General features: G+C 42.9%; 1 protein-coding gene across 2 annotated transcripts in view; it reads right to left on the bottom strand.

The window, feature by feature from the left end:
* Window positions 1-19,145, bottom strand: part of LOC110521644 (PR domain zinc finger protein 5) — a 65,947-nt gene that overhangs the window by 16,187 nt on the left and 30,615 nt on the right. For both annotated transcript variants that reach the window (XR_016495191.1, XM_021599332.3), the window contains exons 12-13: window positions 17,583-17,743; window positions 13,240-13,333 (exon numbers count right to left, since the gene is read on the bottom strand). Coding sequence is in view for 1 of the 2 variants with exons in the window: in XM_021599332.3 (XP_021455007.1) it covers window positions 13,240-13,333; window positions 17,583-17,743 (255 nt within the window). In the remaining variant the exon portion in view is untranslated. The remainder of the gene's footprint in view (window positions 1-13,239; window positions 13,334-17,582; window positions 17,744-19,145) is intronic.

The following is a 19,145-nucleotide window of genomic DNA, read 5'->3' on the forward strand; positions in this document are numbered from 1 at the left end:
AGGAAAATACAGTGCAATACTTGTAAGGTAGTATTTTGGGGTTCCACCATGGTTACAGTGCCTTCAGAAAGTATTAAGTAAAGCCTGAATTCAAAATCTACACACAATACATCAGAATGACAAAGTGAAAACATGTTTTAACAAATGTTCAAACATTTACTGAAAATGAAACACAGAAATATTTAATTCACGTAAGTGTTCACAATGCTGAGTCAATACTTTGTTAAAGCACCTTTGGCAGCGATTACAGCTGTGAGTCTTTCTGGGTAAGTCTCTAAGAGTTTTCCACACCTGGATTGAGTAACATTTGCCCATTATTCTTTTCAAAATTCTTGAAGCTCTGTCAAATTGGTTGTTGATCATTGCTAGACAAACACTTTCAGGTCTTGCCATAGATTTTCAAGTAGATTTAAGTCAAAACTGTAACTTGGCTATTCAGGAACATTCACTGTCTTCTTGGTAAGCAACTCCAGCGTAGATTTGGTCTTGTTATTTTCCTGCTGAAATGTGAATTAATCTCCCAGTGTCTGGTGGAAAGCAGACTGAACCAGGTTTTCCTCTAGGATGTTGTCTGTGCTTAGCTCCATTCTGTTTCTTGTTTTATCTTATGAAAAACTCCCCAGTCCTTAATGATTACAAGCATACCCATAACATGATGCAGCCACCACTATGCTTAAAAATACAGAGAGGGTACAACTGTAGTAATGTGTTGTATTTGCCCCAAACCTAACATTTTGCATTCAGGACATTGCTCTGCCACATTTTCTGCAGTGTTCCTTTAGTGGCTCGTTGCAAACAGGATGCACGTTTTAGAATATTTTTTCTATTCTGTACAGGCTTCATCCTTTTCACTCTGTCAATTAGGTTAGTATTGTGGAGTAACCACAATGTTGTTGATCCATCCTCAGTTTTCTCCTATCACAGCCATTAAACTCTGTAACTGATTTAAAGTTACCATTGGCCTCATGGTGAAATCCCTGAGAGGTTTCCTTCCTCTCCGGCAACTGTGTTAGGAAGGACGCCTGTATCTTTGTAGTGGCTGGGTGTATTGATACACCATCCAAAGTGTAATTCATAACTTCACCATGCTCAAAGGGATATTCAATGTCTCCTTTTTAAAAATCCATTTAACAATAGATGTCCTTCTTTGCGAGGCATTGGAAAACCTTCCTGATCTTTGTGGTTGAATCTGCGTTTGATATGCACTGCTAGACTGAGGGACCTTACAGATAATTGTATGCGTGGGGTACAGAGATGAGGTAGTCATTCAAAAATCATGTTAATCACCATTATTCATACAGAGTAAGTCCATGCACCTTATTATGTGACTTGTTAAGTAAATGTTTACTCCTGAACTTATTTAGGCTTGCCATAACAAAGGGGTTGAAAACGTATTGACATTTCAGCTTTTCCTCTTTAATTAATTTGTAAAAATGTCAAAAAAACATACTTCCACCTTGACATTATGGTGTATTGTGTGTAGGCCAGAGACCAAAAAAAAATCTAAATTCAGGCTGTAACACAACAAAATGAAGAAAAAGTCAAGGGGTGTGAACGCTTTCTGAAGGCACTGTATTTTACTGCTTCTGAACAACTGAAGTCAGGAGAATGAAATTCCTTTCACAGTAAATTATAGTTAACTAGACCACAACAGTCACGACCAGGTAACACCAATGTATGAAACTAAAGACAAGACTATTTTGGCTCCTTTCTGGGTTAATAGAATCAGGGTATTTTGGACAAAATTAGTCCCCTTAGAATAAGAGCTGTTCCTGCCAGTGTAAATAGAACAGTTCCAGGGGGAGAAGTGAGACAGCAAAATGGTAACTTAATAAAACACCGCCTTAAGAGATACTGATGACTGTGTGTGTGTGTGTGTGTGTGTGTGTGTGTGTGTGTGTGTGTGTGTGTCCTTGTGGGTACCACAATCTAATTCCTCCTACACTTTGTTGTAGTCTAATACCTCTTCACTGACTCAAATTTGAAGAGGAAAAAGCGAGAGTGTTTTAATTAGATAGAGGAGGAATTGATGGAGGAGATGTTTTGCTCCTGTATGTAATAAGGTTAATAAGATGAGTGTCCCGGGGAGACAGGGAGTTAACATGCAGAGATGCCTATTCAATCAGAGGAACCACAACCACCCAGAGAGAGAGAGAGAGAGAGAGAACATCAGCAGAGAAATAATCACCCATAATAAACATTTAGCTCTGTTTGGGGCTAATTCCCCACTGACACAAACTCAACTCAAATCCATCATGTACTGTACGGGATGGTTAGTTTTAGGTTAAACACTACATTATTGTAGGGCATTGTCTATTACCAGACTTTTTTGAGAGTGAATAGTCAGCGAGGGTGCATCCTTTACAGATTCACTCATTTTCAGGGGAGGAAAAACATTTCCAATCTGTTTAAGTCCTCTCTAACTCAAGGATGGGATTCTATTGGTTTGTTTTCAATTGTGTCTGACCATTTCTTCCAACCCAGTACATTTTTGCCAGTCAAAGTTAGGCTAGCCATCACTTTGCTGTCCTCATAAACCAGCAGTGGCCACAAGGGAGCTAACCAGGACCAGGGAGGGACAGAGCAGTACTGTCCTGTTTCATCCATCCAACACATAGCTTGTAAAGGGATAACAACAGGCCTCGTACAGTACAGAATGATCACGCATTCAGAAACGTGCAGAGACGGCAGCTCAAAACCCCAAACCCCAAAAATCCTTCTGCTCAATTTCAGTCTCTAGAAGGCCTTTGTTGACAAACAGAAAAATCTGAATCCCAGATGTGCATAGAGGCAGAGGAGAGAGAATCTGTCTGTTATGTAGCATGCCAGGGTATCAGGTTAAGGCCTGGGAGAAGGCATTAGTGTGTTCTAATATGGTCGGCACAGTGTGCTCTGCTCTGTGGCTTAGAGCGCATCCCTCTGGGTAAGAGCAGAGGACGAGGCTGATATACTGATACACTGTACAGACACCCACACCCTGCAAATAGAGAGCTCGGGCAGTAGTCCTCACTATTGTAGCAGCAATACAATGTGCTCGCTACAATCAAACGTACATGTTCAGTAACATTATGCTTCATCCACAGCTGACTGACACACAACCCCAACTCTTTGGCACCGCTCACATCAAACCAGACCAGCTCTCTCTAACACACGCCTGACATCCAGAATAGTCTGAAAAGGTCAGCTCAATCCTTTAAAGGATACAATCATGGACCAGAAATAGCAACCATTTCAGGAATCATTTCCTTGAGCTGGTATGGTTCATATGAGAGGCGCTATGAACTTTCAGTTGAACACTACCGTAATTGGAAACCATCCACTTATTATCTAGATTGAGTGAGATGGTTTGTGGATTGTGTGAGGAGGCTGGGCTTTGTGTGGTGGAGATGGTAACTGATTTAGCATGTGCTGAAATGGGACACCATCTCCCTGTGACCCTGAGTCTTCCTGCCACCCACCCCCCCACTGTGCACCTCACACCCCTTGTCTGCTAATCGATCCGTTTGGCACCTCTGACAGTGTGCCTGTGTGTGTGCTTGTGTGTGCGTGAGTGTCTGGTAAACAGATGGTCTTGCTCGTCGCATGCCTGCCACACAGCATTCGTGTTACGGAGAACGCTTTGTAGCTCCAGGCCCTGGTCTGAAAGACATTAGCGCTGTCCATCAGAAATTAATTCCTGGCTTCCTCCAGTCCAGCCAGACATTGGCCCTCCTCGGCCCCTCTCGCTCTCTGCATGCCGACAGGGGCCACTGTGGTAATGTGATATCGATCCATTTGAGCCGATAAGCGATTTGACTTTGATCAGCCCCAGAAATGCCCAACAACTTTACACTTGACCTTTCTATTATGACCTGGGCCTCCAAAGATTGATTTACTTCCTCAAACGGTTCTCTTTAAACTGGCCGATGTGAGACAACCTGTATCAGAGAACTTCACACCCTGCCCTCTATCTACCACACACCCAATAATGACCCACACTTTTGAAACAACCCTCACCACACACCTTGTTCAGTGGAAACTAAAGTAATAGCGAATTCTCATGGATGCTTTTAGCTAAATGCTAACGAGCGCAAACAAACAAATTGCAAAGACAGGAAAATCCAGCTCCTAACGTTAACTAGTAGCTAGTTTAGCTACTAGCTAAGTGGTCCATCAGTGTTCCCAGAGGTCTGCCAGATGTACATTTGGATTGCATCTGAATCCCGTTGTGCCCGGAGAGACTACTGCATACTTAACAACTGTGAAGACACTGGTCTCCAGCAGAGTACATGTCCCTTAGAATTACCGATCGTCTTCAGTCCATTAGACACACCACTACTCAGTCTTTTCTGGCCGTTTTCGAGGGAAACTAAAGACATCTGCTTCACTGTCTTTATAATGACATGCAGTACAATATCTTTACACATATCATGCAGAGTGATGGGTCAAAGGTGGAATGACTCAACCGTTTTACTCAACTCATGTCTTACATGGAGGACACAGGATTTTTAAACCAAACTGCCAATTTATCTCGATTTCAATGACGCCTGTTTGAACAATAACTGCAAAGTTCACTGTTTTACTGTACGTAATATGAGCCAGTCATACATTAGGAACCCTAAATGTTACATTTCCATAAACTGAATCAAAATATCACACAAAGAACTTCTCTGTTTAGAGACACTAAATAGTTGAACTGGGTGATTCTATAATAGTGACAATTTGTGAGCGACAAACTATGACATGTGCTGTGATGTCAGTGACACTCAGTGGGCACTGGGTTCTGTGAACACTTCCTTGGGTGTAAGCACCTTGGTCAACCCCAGGACTCACTGCACACTGTAGAAAACTGTCACACTGACCTATGATCTATTTATGGTCATTTGCATTTACACCAGTCTTATGCCAACATTAATCATCAAATAAGGAACGGACTCTCTGGAAGAGTCATACTCTCTGGAATCACCTGCTAATGAGAATATGAGGGAGTCCCCCTCTTTGCTTTAGTTTAGAATGAAATAAGTTCTAATTGGAGTTCCAGACATGGAGTTTGATTGTGAGTGGCAGGGAAGGTTCCCTCCTCTCTAAAGTGAATGATGTTGCCACTCGCCAGGATGCCTTGACATCGTCGGCAGTACACTCTCTCGGGAGAAGTCCCACCCTGTCCGTCTGGCTGGTAGAAGGTGTGGGAATCAATCATCTAAATCCCATGAAACCACATGTTAGCCAAACCACATCCCAAATGAATGTGATGGCCAAACACATAGACAATTTCACCATGACCAGTGAAACATTGATGACCAGAGTGTTGAGTGACCGCTCACGGAAAATCGCTGTGAGGAAAAACCTTACAAAGCATCCTGTGTGATTAGTGTTTACCAGGTAAATAAGTGAAGCTGTGCTGTTCCTGTGTGGGGACAATGTAAAAACAAACAATACCAGGCGTTTAACTTTGTACCATCCAGAGAGACTGTCGACACACGGGCATTTAACCTCAGCTGGAGGTTTCCTTTAAAAGAGATTATTGACAGGAAGAGGAGCCACGTTAAAGGTTTATTTACAGAACTAGCAGCCACATGGACAAAACCATACCTAGTGGAGTACAGAGACAACACTAGTCTTTCAGCACTTTGCTTTTTAACTGTACTTAACAAAGCCAACCAGACATCTAGCAATTTATTAGTAACTCCTCCATCTTCCTCCCTGCAGGGAAGTCAAACAACTAGAAGAGAGACTCTACCAGTGGAGGCTCCTCATGGGAGGAAGAGGAGGACCATCCTCCTCAGGGAATTTTTATTGACTAAAACACATTGTTTTGCAAAGAAGGTCTACAGTAGCCTCAACAGCACTCTGTAGGGCAGCACCATGGTGTAGCTGGAGGACAGCTAGTTTCCGTCCTGCTCAGGTTACATTGACTTCAATACAAAACCTAGGAGGCTTGTGGTTCTCACCTCCTTCCATAGCTTACACAGTAATTATGACAACTTCCGGAGGATGTCCTTCAACATGTCAGAGCTCTTACAGCATGAACTGACATGTTGTCCATCCAATCAAATGATCAGAAAATTAATCTAGTATTGAAAGCATAACCTACAGCTAGGTAGCACTGCAGTGCATAAAATGTGATGAGAAGTTGACTCAAAGAGAGACAATTTTTGAACAGTTTTGAACAAATTAATTTCTTCAAAAATGAAGGAGAAGCGAGAGATGGAGAAAGCTAGCTGTATTTCATAGTTTTTTTTATTTTTTACTTTCACATACTTAGCAAGGGAACGCAGCTAGCTTGTTAAGCCTACTCAAACACTTGGCTCAAACAGAGAGGGATGCTATGTTGGCTAGCTGGCTATCCAACACTGGAACTCTTCCAAGTCAAGGTAAGCGTTTGGTTTTATAGATGTATTGCCAACGGGGCCCGCCGGTGTAACTGCTAAATGCCTTTGTGACTGTACTGCATGATTGTAGCGGGTTTATTAATGCATTAGTTCTAGTAGCTATGTTGGCTATGACATAATATGGTGACAATGATGAAGGCTGTGTGTAGCGGTTAGCGGTTATGATATGAAGGTTTGGCTTGGAAAGGTTTTTTCGCCTGGTCTCAGACAATTGATGTATTGTGCACTGAATTCCACAAGTGAAGGGAAAAGATGAGGAGAGTGCCTAGATGCAAGAAGAAATTCTACAACCATCATTCTGTATTGTATGCATGTGTCTGCTATGAAAGTGAACTGTATTTGCGTGAGATCAGGGGTGTATTCATTCCGACGATTCTGTATATATTATTTTCCTAAACAGAAGCACACGGAACAAAAACGGGGATAAAAATACCTAAATTTGTCCAATAGACACTCTCGTTGTCAACTGTAGTGACTAATAATTACACCCTAGATCAGCTAGATGCAGGCAAGAGTGTGCACGGCGGTATTGAATGTGTCAATGTTTGTCACCTTGATTACTCAAATTTCTCTCGACCTGTGCACCTACGTAGTAAACTTTCATTCATAGGCTAGGTTGTAGCAACCTCGTGATGGGTACAGGGAAAATGTTAGTATCATTTAGTAGCCTAAACCTATCGCTGTTACATTGAACTGGGTGAATGGAATATGAATGACAGTCATCCAATATGTTATAATAGAAATAAGGCCATGCTCATGAAAAAACATTTGCGTCCTCCCTCATCTTAAACGGCACCGACCGCCACTGGACTCTACCCCAATTAAAATACCCCCACCACTGATTCAGTTCATACAGAATCCTTTGTAAGCCCATACTAAGCATCCAATGTATATTCAATGTATTATGCTACACTAACTAACACTTCAAATTACTCTGGAAAGAACTGTATGCCCAACCAATTACTCATCAATGTGAGAGAACAAAATGAGCATTGTCAAGGTTTTTTATGGGAACTACTCACACTTTTCCTCAATCTTATTTTTCTTTACTCAAGAAACAACAAAAGCTTGGGCGAGTGAGTTCTGGGCTATAGAATGAGAGGACAGATTTACAGCCAGTCAGGGTCAAGGGTCATCCTGCTGGATGCTTTCTTTGGAGTGGTCTTTTCTCTCCTTCCTCCTTTCTTTCTTTGAGGTGTCCCCTCCGCTCCCACCCTTCCCCCTGCATTCCCTCATGGCCCGCTCTTTTGTTTAGATATAAATACAAACCAGACTCAGCCATGTCCCACACTGCCACACACACAAGCACATACAGTGCACTTGGAAAGTATTAATTTCCACATTTTGTTACGTTATAGCCGTATTCTAAAATGTATTCATTTGTTTTATAACCCTCATCAATCTACACACAATATCCCATAATGACAAAGCCAAAACTGTTTTTTAGATTTTTTGCTAATCAAAAAAAACTAACATAAATACCTTATTTACGTAAGTATTCAGACCTTTTGCTATGAGACTCGAAATTGACCTCAGGTGCATCCTGTTTCAATTGATCATCCCTGAGATGTTTCCACAACTTGACTGGTGTTCACCTGTGGTAAATTCAATTGATTTGACATGATTTGGAAAGGCACACACCTGTCTATATAAAAACTAAACTGGCCGCTCAGCCAAACTGAGCAATCAGGGGAAAGGACCTTGGCCAGGGAGTTGACCAAGAACCCGATGATCACTGACAAAGTGCTAGAGTTCCTCTGTGGAGATGGGAGAACCTTCCAGAAGGACAACCACCTCTGCAGCACTCCACCAATCAGGCCTTTATGGTACAGTGGCCAGACGGAAGCCACTCCTCAATAAAAGGCACATGAAAGGCACCTAAACTCTCTCAGAACATGAGAAACAAGATTCTCTGGTCTGATGAAACCAAGATTTAACTCTTTGGCCTAAATGCCAAGCGTCACGTCTGTAGAAAACCTGGCACCATCCCTATGGTGAAGCATGGTGGTGGCAGCATCATGCTGTGGGGATTTATTTCAGCAGCAGCGACTGGGAGACTAGTCAGGATCGAGAGAAAGATGAATAGAGCAAAGTACAGAGAGGTCCTTGATGAAAACCTGCTCCAGAGCGCTCAGGACCTCAGACTGGGGTGAAGGTTCACCTTCTATCAGGACAATGACCTTAAGCACACAACCAAGACAATGCAGGAGTGGCTTCGGGACAAGTCTCTGAATGTCCTTGAGTGGCCCAGCCAGAACCCGGACTTGAACCCGATCGAACATTTCTGGAGACCTGAAAATAGAGGATGGGAAGAATGGGAGACACTCCCCTAATACAGGTGTGTCAAGCTTGTAGCATCATGCCCATGAAGACTCGAGGCTGTAATCGCTGCCAAAGGTGCTTCAACAAAGTACTGAGTCTGAATACTTATGTAAATGTGACATTTCTGTTTTTTATTTCTAAAAAACTGTTTTACTTTGTCATTATGAGGTATTGTGTGTAGATTGATGAGGAAAAGGTCAAGGAGTCTGAATACTTTCTCGAAGGCACTGTACATATGTATGCACGTATGCAGACACTCCCCCCCACACTCTTTATTTTATGCTTTTGGAAACTAGAGGTTGAGTTGATCTGAGCTGGCAATAAAATGGTGTTAGACTAAGTCCTTAACAAAATAGGTAGGAATAGGTATTAGAAATCTGCTCCTTTTATTCTTTGTCCCCAAAGCTCTAGGCGACCAGTTTTGATAGCCTTTAGCCGTACCCTCATCCTACTCCTCCTCTGTTCCTCGGGTGATGTGGAGGTAAACCCAGGACCCGTGTGTCCCCAGACACCCTCATTTGTTGACTTCTGTGATCGAAAAAGCCTTGGTTTCATGCATGTCAACATCAGAAGCCTCCTCCCTAAGTTTGTTTTACTCACTGCTTAAGCACACTCCGCCAACCCTGATGTCCTTGCTGTGTCTGAATCGTGGCTTAGGAAGGCCACCAACAATTCTGAGATTTCCATCCCCAACTACAACATTTTCCGTCAAGATAGAACTGCCAAAGGGGGAGGAGTTGCAATCTACTGCAGAGATAGCCTGCAAAGTTCTGTCATACTTTCCAGGTCTATACCCAAACAGTTTGAACTTCTAATTTAAAAAATTAACCTCTCCAGAAATAAGTCTCTCACTGTTGCCGCCTGCTATCTACCCCCCTCCGTTCCCAGCTGTGCCCTGGGCACCATTTGTGAATTGATCGCCCCCCATCTAGCTTCAGAGTTCGTTCTGTTAGGTGACCTAAACTGGGATACGCTTAACACCCCGGCAGTGCTACAATCTAAGCTAGATGCCCTCAATCTCACACAAATCATTAAGCAACCCACCAGGTACAACCCTAAATCCGTAAACATGGGCACCCTCATAGACATTATCCTGACCAACTTGCCCTCCAAATACACCTCCACTGTTTTCAATCAGGATCTCAGCGATCACTGCCTCATTGCCTGTATCCGCTATCGGTCCACGGTCAAACGACCAACCCTCATCACTGTCAAACGCTCCCTAAAACACTTCTGCAAGTAGGCCTTTCTAATCGACCTGGCCCGGGTATCGTGGAAGGAGATTTACCTCATCCCGTCAGTCGAGGATTCCTGGTCATTCTTTAAAAGTAATTTCCTCACCATCTTAGATAAGCATGCCCCTTTCAAAAAATGCAGAACTAAGAACAGATATAGCCCTTGGTTCACTCCAGACCTGACTGCCCTTGACCAGCACAAAAACATCCTGTGGCAGACTGCAAAAGCATCGAATAGTCCCCACGATATGCAACTGTTCTGGCAAGTCAGGAACCAATACACGCAGTCAGTCAGGAAAGCAAAGGCTAGCTTTTTCAAGCAGAAACTTGCATCCTGTAGTTCTATGTCCAAAAAGTTTTGGGACACAGTAAAGTCCATGGAAAACAAGAGCACTCCTCCCAGCTGTCCACTGCACTGAGGCTAGGTAACACGGTCACCACTGATAAATCCATTATAATCAAACATTTCAATAAGCATTTCTCAACGGCTGGCCATGCCTTCCTCCTAGCTACTCCACCCCCACCCCCCCGCAGCTACTCAACCAAGCCTCCCCAGCTTCTCCTTCACCCAAATCCAGACAGCAGATGTCCCGAAAAAGCTGCAAAATCTGGACCCGTATGAATCAGCTGGGCTTGACAATCTGGACCCTCTCTTTCTAAAACTATCCGCTGCCATTGTTGAAACCCCTATTACCAGCCTGTTCAACCTCTCTTTCGTCTCGTCCGAGATCCCTAAAGTTTGGAAAGCTGCCGCGGTCATCCCCCTCTTCAAAGGGGGTGACACCCTAGACCCAAACTGTTACAGACCTATATACATCCTGCCCTGCATATCTAAAGTCTTTGAAAGGCAAGTTAATAAACAGATCACTGACCATTTCGAATCCCACCGTACCTTATCCTCTGTGCAATCTGGTATCCGAGCTGGTCACGGGTGCACCTCAGCCACGCTCAAGATACTAAACGGTATCATAACCGCCATCGATAAAAGACAGTACTGTGCAGCCGTCTTCATCAACCTGGCCAAGGCTGTCAATCACCGTATTCTTATCGGCAGAATCAAAAGCCTTGGTTTTTCTAATGACTGCCGCGCCTGGTTCACCAACTACTTTGCAGACAGAGTTCAGTGTGTCTAATCGGGCATGATTTTCCGGACCTCTGGCAGTCTCTATGGGGCAACCACAGGGTTCAATTCTAAGGCAGACTCTTTTCTCTGTATATATCAATGATGTTGCTGCGGGCAATTCCCTGATCCACCTCTACGCATGCGACACCATTCTGTATACTTCTGGCCCTTCCTTGGACACTGTGCTAACTAACCTCCAAACAAGCTTCAATGCCATACAACACTCCTTCCGTGGCCTCCAACTGCTCTTAAACACTAGTAAAACTAAATGCATGCTTTTCAACCGTTCGCTGCCCGCACCATCACCACCCTGGACGGTTCCGACCTAGAATATGTGGACAACTATAAATTCCTAGGTGTCTGGTTAGACTGTAAACTCTCCTTCCAGACTCATATTAAACATCTCCAATCCAAAATCAAATCTAGAAATCGGCTTTCTATTTCGCAAAACAAAGCCTCCTTCACTCACGCCGCTAAACTTACCCTAGTTAAACTGACTATCCTACCGATCCTCGACTTCGGCGATGTCATCTACAAAATAGCTTCCAATACTCTACTCAGCAAACTGGATGCAGTCTATCACAGTGCCATCCATTTTGTTACCAAATCACCTTATACCACTCACCACTGCGACCTGTATGCTCTAGTTGGCTGGCCCTCACTACATATTCGTCGCCAGACCCACCTGCCCCAGGTCATCTATAATTCTATGCTAGGTAAAGCTCCACCTTATCTCAGTTCACTGGTCACGATAACAACACCCACCCGTAGCACACAGGTATATAGCAGGTATATCTCACTGATCATCCCCAAAGCCAACACCTCATTTGGCTGCCTTTCCTTCCAGTTCTCTGCTGCCAGTGACTGGAATGAATTGCAAAAATCGCTGAAGTTGGAGACTTATTTCCCTCACCAACTTTAAACATCAACTATCTGAGCAGCTAACCAATCGCTGCAGCTGTACATAGTCCATCTGTAAATAGCCCACCCAATCTACCTACCTCATCCCCATACTGTTTTTATTTGATTTACTTTTCTGCTCTTTTGCACACCAGTATCACTACTTGCACATCATCAACTGCTCATTTATCACTCCAGTGTTAATCTGCTAAATTGCAATTATTAGCTCCTATGGCCTATTTATTGCCTACCTCCTCATGCCTTTTGCACACACTGTATATAGACTTTCTATTTTCTACTGTGTCATTGACTTGTTTATTGTGTTATTGGCTTGTTTATTGTTTACTCCATGTGTAACTCCGTATTGTTGTCTGTGTCACACTGCTCTGCTTTATCTTGGCCAGGTCGCAGTTGCAAATGAGAACCTGTTCTCAACTAGCCTACCTGGTTAAATAAAGGTGAAATAAAAAATTAAAAGATTAGGCTAATAAATATATGAGCATGCTCATTAAAACTGTCAAAAGGCATTTTGATTGCTTAATCATAGTCTAGAGCTCTGATTAGGTAGCTATGATTGGAAGATGAGACATAGTTAATTAAATGGGATGGTGGTCAGTGATAGCAGTGATGGTTGTGATAGTGATAGATGCCCTAGTGAGGATGTGATAGCACTGATTGTGTGCTTTGGATCTCAATGGCAGAAAAGCCTGGGGAAAATCGTTAGTACTAAAGCTGCAAACACATTCCCGAGATGAAGGGAATTGGGAAAGAAAACAACCATTGTTTGTTGGGAGCTACTTAGTTTGAGATGATTTCAGCTGATGTATCTGTGACATGAAAACAAGATGAGTGGACTGGAGTGAGGATTCAATCTCAAATACAGGGAGGGCAAGAGGAGGATAGGGAGAGAGCAGGAAAGATAGGTAGGGGAGAGTCTCTAAGTGGGAGAAAGACAAGAGCCAAACAGACAAGTAGATGTAGAGAAACAGAAAGAAAAGGAGGGAGTGAGAAGGGGGTAGATGGAGTGTGTGTAACTGTGCCAGGTCTCTGCGCTAGTCTGTTGGTAAGGAAACAGACTGGAATGTGTGGCTCTCCAGTTAAAGGCAATTTAATGAACATCCACTTTGGGATACTGTTACCACTGGGATCTGGGGGAGCAGACTGTGTGGATCTGGTAGACTGGATTGGTGTTTATCTTACACCATTTTATGTGACGTTCAATGACAGTTGATGAATTTAACTAAACAATGATGATAAAATATTGTCTTATTATGGCAGGGCCACTGACCTGTATGGCTGCGGATGTGGACCCTCAAAGTGCCGTTGCTGGCGAACTTCTGTCCGCAGTATGGGCAGATCTTCTCCTTTTCCCCTGTGTGCGTCTGGTACGGCAAAGATCAGAAAACATATTGTCGGTATTTAGGAAAGACAATTGTAACATTCAGTGGTACATCTTTCCCTCGTTACAAAGCACATGATGATCACTGCTAGAGCAGACCAACCACTTGGATACTATTAGCTCTGCTAAAACTCTTGGATACTAAACAGAGAAACTTTGAAAGGTTCCATTCCAGTTAAATGCCCTATGGTTATATGCCATTTACAACGTCTTTTTAAATAAAGTGTTGGATAAGCTGTCAAAGTTGTTTAATATATATTGTCACTCAAAAGCTACAAAGCCTCAAAGCCGACCCCCTTTCAGGGTGTATTCAAGGGTGGTCTTCTGACAAATATTTGATGTCAGTCATTTAACCAGAGATCTGTTCAGCACTGGGAGTGCCCACTGAGAGACCAGACCTCCCTGGTGCTAGACAGGAATCTGCATGGCGCAGATAGAGCTAGACACTGTTACTAACACTTGTGTTCATATGAACTGTACAGCTCTCCAATTGGAACTCTACAGGCTCTGAATGCTACAGCTCGCCAATGGAAACTCTACAGGCTCTGAACTCCACAGCTCTCTAGTGAGAACTCCGTGAGCTCTGAACTCTACAGCTCTCCAGCGGGAACTCTCCAGCTCTCCAATTGGAACTCTACAGGCTGACATTAGGGTGGTTTCAGTCTCTCTGCGGAAAGCTGGATTAAAGAATCCAAACGATTCAGCAGGCCTATCATTAGAGTCAAAGAGCCAGGAGGTTGAGGGTGAGGAGCAGGGTGGAGACCAGAGGGATCTGCTCTGCCTGCATTCCTCTTCCCCTCCTCGACCTGCCCTCTCCCTCCTCCTGTCCTCGCTTCGAAAAACACACTCAGGTCAGTCTTTTCTCTGAGGTCCAGATTGACGGGCACTGTATGTATACACAGCAGAAAATGTGTGCAAAAAGTGGAGCGTGCTGCACCCCTCAGCAAGGCTAAATGTCTCTCACCCTCCCTCTCTCTCTTCCTTCATTCTCCTTGACTTCCTCTCTCTCATTATTTCTTTCTTTCTCTTTCTTCCTGCTGAAAGGTAAGTATGATGTGAATTCTGCTGCTGGCCTGATGTAAATTCCCCAGAATAAACACAACTATTAGAAGCTCAAATTCTGTGTGACAGTTTAAACAGCAGTACAACAATACAGACAGGAATACCACTTTTCCTTTCCACCATCCTCTTCTCTCCATCCCCCCCCATCACCCCCACGCTATCGGCATTAGGTTACATAAACCCTTTCTTTCACTCTCCCTCTCTGAGACACACAAACACGGACAGATGTCTCCCAGATGCCTCAATGTACAGTTGTTTGGTTTGTTGTTTGCATTTTTACTTCATATAAGGCTTCATATTTTTCACTGGGGAACATTATGTTCCAAAACAGACCTTGGGAAAGTATTGGGGTTATACATAAACATTACACCATCCTTTTAATATGAATAGTACGGATGTGACATTAATAACTTGGCTAACACCTCCATCATTTTTTCACACACAAAACATAAACACAAACAAATGCAGTGCAGAATAAACAATGTACAGGTACTGTACAGGTAGTGCACACACACCGCACAAATGCTCCATGTACACACATCTCTGCCTTTAAGAATGATTATGGCAATTTAAGGGTGTTCTGAGAGGAAGACTAAACTAGGGCTGCCAGAGAAACACATCATTACTGTTCATTTTCAGATCAACCTGGCAGCTGAGAGGACACCCAGACAGCACACTGACAAAAGCACCTGGAGGAAAACAAACACAGATGACAGGAACAAGACGATCCATAGTCTCTTGCCATGAGTGGAATAGGAAATGGAGGATAAAGACTGTCCTCTGTATAGTATACTACAGCACACAGAGCACTATGTACTCCATGTTTTCCCCAGATCCCCAGTCAGAGTTCTGGGTTGTGTCCCAGATGGCACCATTTTCCATATTTAGTGCACTACTCTTAACCAGAGGTTTAGGCTCTTTTGACCAGGGCCCTGGGTTAAAAGTAGTGCACTACAAAGGAAATAGGGTGCCACAGTCCCAGCCAGGTTTCTGAGGTCAGCTACCTGTCTTTAATCACTGCCAGAACCGAGCACTCTCTCAGCAGTCTCAAGTCTCTGAACACCGACCGACCGAGAGACAACTCATGTGCCTTGTGCCTGTCTGTTTTCAGTCCTACTGTGCTAAGGCCATGTTATGTTTGATTTGTTTATTTTGCCATGTGCCAAGAAACTGTTTGGTCTCAATCTGATCCATAAACCAAGCGGGCAATGTCAGATAGAGGCTGGTAATCTGCTCTGGGATCTGTCCTATGCTTTGAAACCCTGTGGAGCTAATGTACTAAATGCCATGTGTAATTTACAAACAGAGACCGGATGATTCCTGGGCTGCATTGGGAACAATGGTGGAGGATGACTATACACTGTAGCCTAGTTCCGGTCCAGCATACAAGAGAGATCACAAGAAAACATCAAATGTAAATTTTCTCTACTTCTCTTTAAAGGAAAAATCCACTCAAAACCACTAATTCCTTTAATTTACTGTGTTAACACTAATATGTGAGAACAACATTTGTTGTGAAAAAATGTTTCCTTTTGGCGTTATAAATAAGGTTGGTAGCAACATGGAAATTCATCGTGGAAATCTGTTGCAGCTCAAGTCGACGACAAAATCCACAATGCAATGCTCTCTCTATGAGCTGGCTTGCTAGTAAGTTAGCAAACGTAGCTACACACAATAAAACCAAAGACAATATCAGCATGTGACATAGCTAGCTGTACAATCGCCTAAACAAACTGCACTATCAGTTTAGGAGTCTACAACCTCACCATGTTCAACCTGCAGATCGATGTGTCTCAGAGTGGAGTCTAACATTTGCAACGGCAGATAGAATTTTGAGGAGATGGGAATGTTGCCCGTGCTAAGCCATTGGGGGCACCGGTGTATTCTGGACAATTCTGGGACAAGGAGTGCTCTCCTTCAAAGAGTGAATGAGAGTCTATTGGGCGCTAGCTCAAAAACTCAACATTAGCATGAATTTCATCAACAAGAAGTATAACATGACAAATCTTTTCAGAGATTGGAGATAATTAACTCGCCATTTTTAGTATCGTATAGCTTTGGAATCGTGACAACAGGCACCTTCCTCAACATATACACTAACTTTGAGAATGCATTGTGTGACGGTAAGCTTAGCAACCACGTCACGCAGCATGACAACGTGAACGCGATTGGCCGACAGTCTGCTGGTTTGGGAGTTATACGTTCCTTGATTTATGGAATTCTTCAATTAAATTTAAGGTGCTTTATTGGCATGGGAAACATATGTTTACAATGCCAAACCAAGTAAAATAGATAATAAACTAAAGTGAAATAAACCATTAAAAAATGTACAGTAAACACAAATGTTCCAAAAGAATAAAGACATTTCAAATGTCATATGTCTATATACAGTTTTGTATTTAATATTTAGAATGGTGTTTGTTCTTCACTGGTTGCCCATTTCTTGTGGTAACAGCTCATAAATCTTGTTGTGATTGCACACTGGTATTTCACCCAATAGATATGGGAGTTTATCAAAATTGGATTTGTTTTCTAATTCTATCTCCTTTCTATCTCCAGGGCGGCAGGTAGCCGAGTGGTTAGAGCGTTGGACTTGTAAGGTAAGGTAAAGGACAAGGTAAAAATCTGTCTTTCTGCCCCTGAACAAGCCGTTAACCAACTGTTTCTTGGGCATCATTGAAAATAAGAATTTGTTCTTAACTGACTTGCCTAGTTAAATAAAGGTACAAATATAATATCTAAAAAGTATGTTCAATGGCTCATTTGAGAGAAGACATCGGCCAGAATTGAAATCTGACATGTATGATAGATGTTTTTCGCTATCTAAAAGGTGTATTCTTAGTAACTTCCAGTGTAGTGATAAGAGACTTTACCATGGTGGTATGTAATACTGGCCATATTTCTACCTGCTTGAACCCCTTAACTCAGATACACATGAAAACATTAAATGACCCAGGGAATCGATAGAACATCACTCAGAGATACACAAAAACAATATAACATTCAAAATGGGTGAACCTATCCTTTAACATTTGAAGGACATTCTTACATAGGAAATGTAGGAAAAAACACAAACATACAGGATCATTATTTTGAAAGAGGATTTGCTCTAGGAGAGACTGACAATGTCTGGACTGGGCTCTACAGTACGTCAGACTGGCTGAACTCACCTTTTTGTGGCTCTTGAGAACAGAGGGGGTGACGAAAGCCTTCTCACACAGGTCACATTTGTACTTCTTGTGTCCGTCGTGCACCACCTGGATGTGCACGTTGAGCGTGTCTTTCCTCTTGAAGGTGGCGTCACACTGGTCACACTTGAATGTCCTCTCACCTTCAGAAATGACAAAAGACCAACCGAACACAGTAAAGAAAGAGCAACGTTCTGTCACTCATTTCTGCACCCTCTTATTTTCTGGGGAGAATGACAAGAAAGAGAGGGATCCATTGTTGTATCTGTGAAAGCATAACCATCACTCACAGTAGGCCTGAAAACAATTTCTCCAGGCCAATTGTATGGGCTAAAGAACATTGTGTGTTACATTACTGCTCCCTGCAATTTTCTTTACAAATGATCTGGACTGTACTTATTTTTATACCTTTACCTTGTACCCTTTTTCAAAAATGATGCTCATCTTGCATCCATAGCAACCCAGACTGAAGGAGAGGACAGAAACAGACAGACGCTGATCATACAGAGCTGCTTGCTCTTCGAATGCGTCTCTTATTTCACAGCAATAAAAAACACCAACCAACACTTACATCTTTCATTCACTTAAAAACATTAAAAACACCAGACATCACTCTGACATTAAACAAAAGCACATCTGTCAGCTGTTCCCAAACCAGAGCCATATAGACTACAGCATGGTGTTATTCTTTACGCCTTAACTCAGTGACTCCATACAACAGAGGCTTTTGTTGAAAAGTGCCTTTTCCATTATAGAGGGATCAGTGGCTTGGTTTCCATCAAGTGGTTTGGAGAGCGTGTATGCTTGGCAGAGTGAGCCTTGGCCCCAAACGTGTGTTCATTCTCCCATTACGAAGAATGAACATGATGGTCAGCACAATAAAGTAGGACACAAGTAGAGGCCTGTGTCCTTTAATGCTCTAGTAGTCAAATAAAACCATTCCCTCCATTAATATTAAAGTCAGGTACTCAACCAGACACAGACTTCATTAATGCTGAGGTTTTAAGTCATTCACAAACATGACTGATTATGAGATGAAGGGGTATTCTGTGGAGGGCTTAACACAGAGAGTGACATTTGACCCTACTTTAAAGGTCAAATCAAATCAAAGCGTATTGGTCATATGCACACGGTCAGTGGCGTGTATTCATGGATGCCAAGGGAAGCCAGGTTTCCCAAAATAATAATTACCAAGAAAGGTTGTCTCTGTGTTGTCATAATTGTCCTTCAATTCGCAAGAGGCTGAATGTATCTCACTGGAGAAAGCATCGAAGCGAGCGAAACAGAGCCCCTCTGTCTCTGTATGTGTAGGCCATCTATCTGATGCAGTCTGGTCATAAAGAGTATGACATTGTTGCCGTCCGCAGCATTGAATGCAAGGGAAGCCCGTGAGTATTTGGCCTCCCATGATAAAAAACGTATTAAATAATAGCCAATTACTGTTGAGCTAAACTGAGTGAGTTCAACTGTTAATGGTCCTGCCGCACCAACAAAAAGTGTCAAGACATGCCAGCTTGGATTTGGCTTCACTCCTATCACAGAGAA

Source organism: Oncorhynchus mykiss, chromosome 4 (genome assembly GCF_057628025.1).
Source record: "Oncorhynchus mykiss isolate SJ-2025 chromosome 4, ASM5762802v1, whole genome shotgun sequence".
Lineage (NCBI taxonomy): Eukaryota > Metazoa > Chordata > Actinopteri > Salmoniformes > Salmonidae > Oncorhynchus > Oncorhynchus mykiss.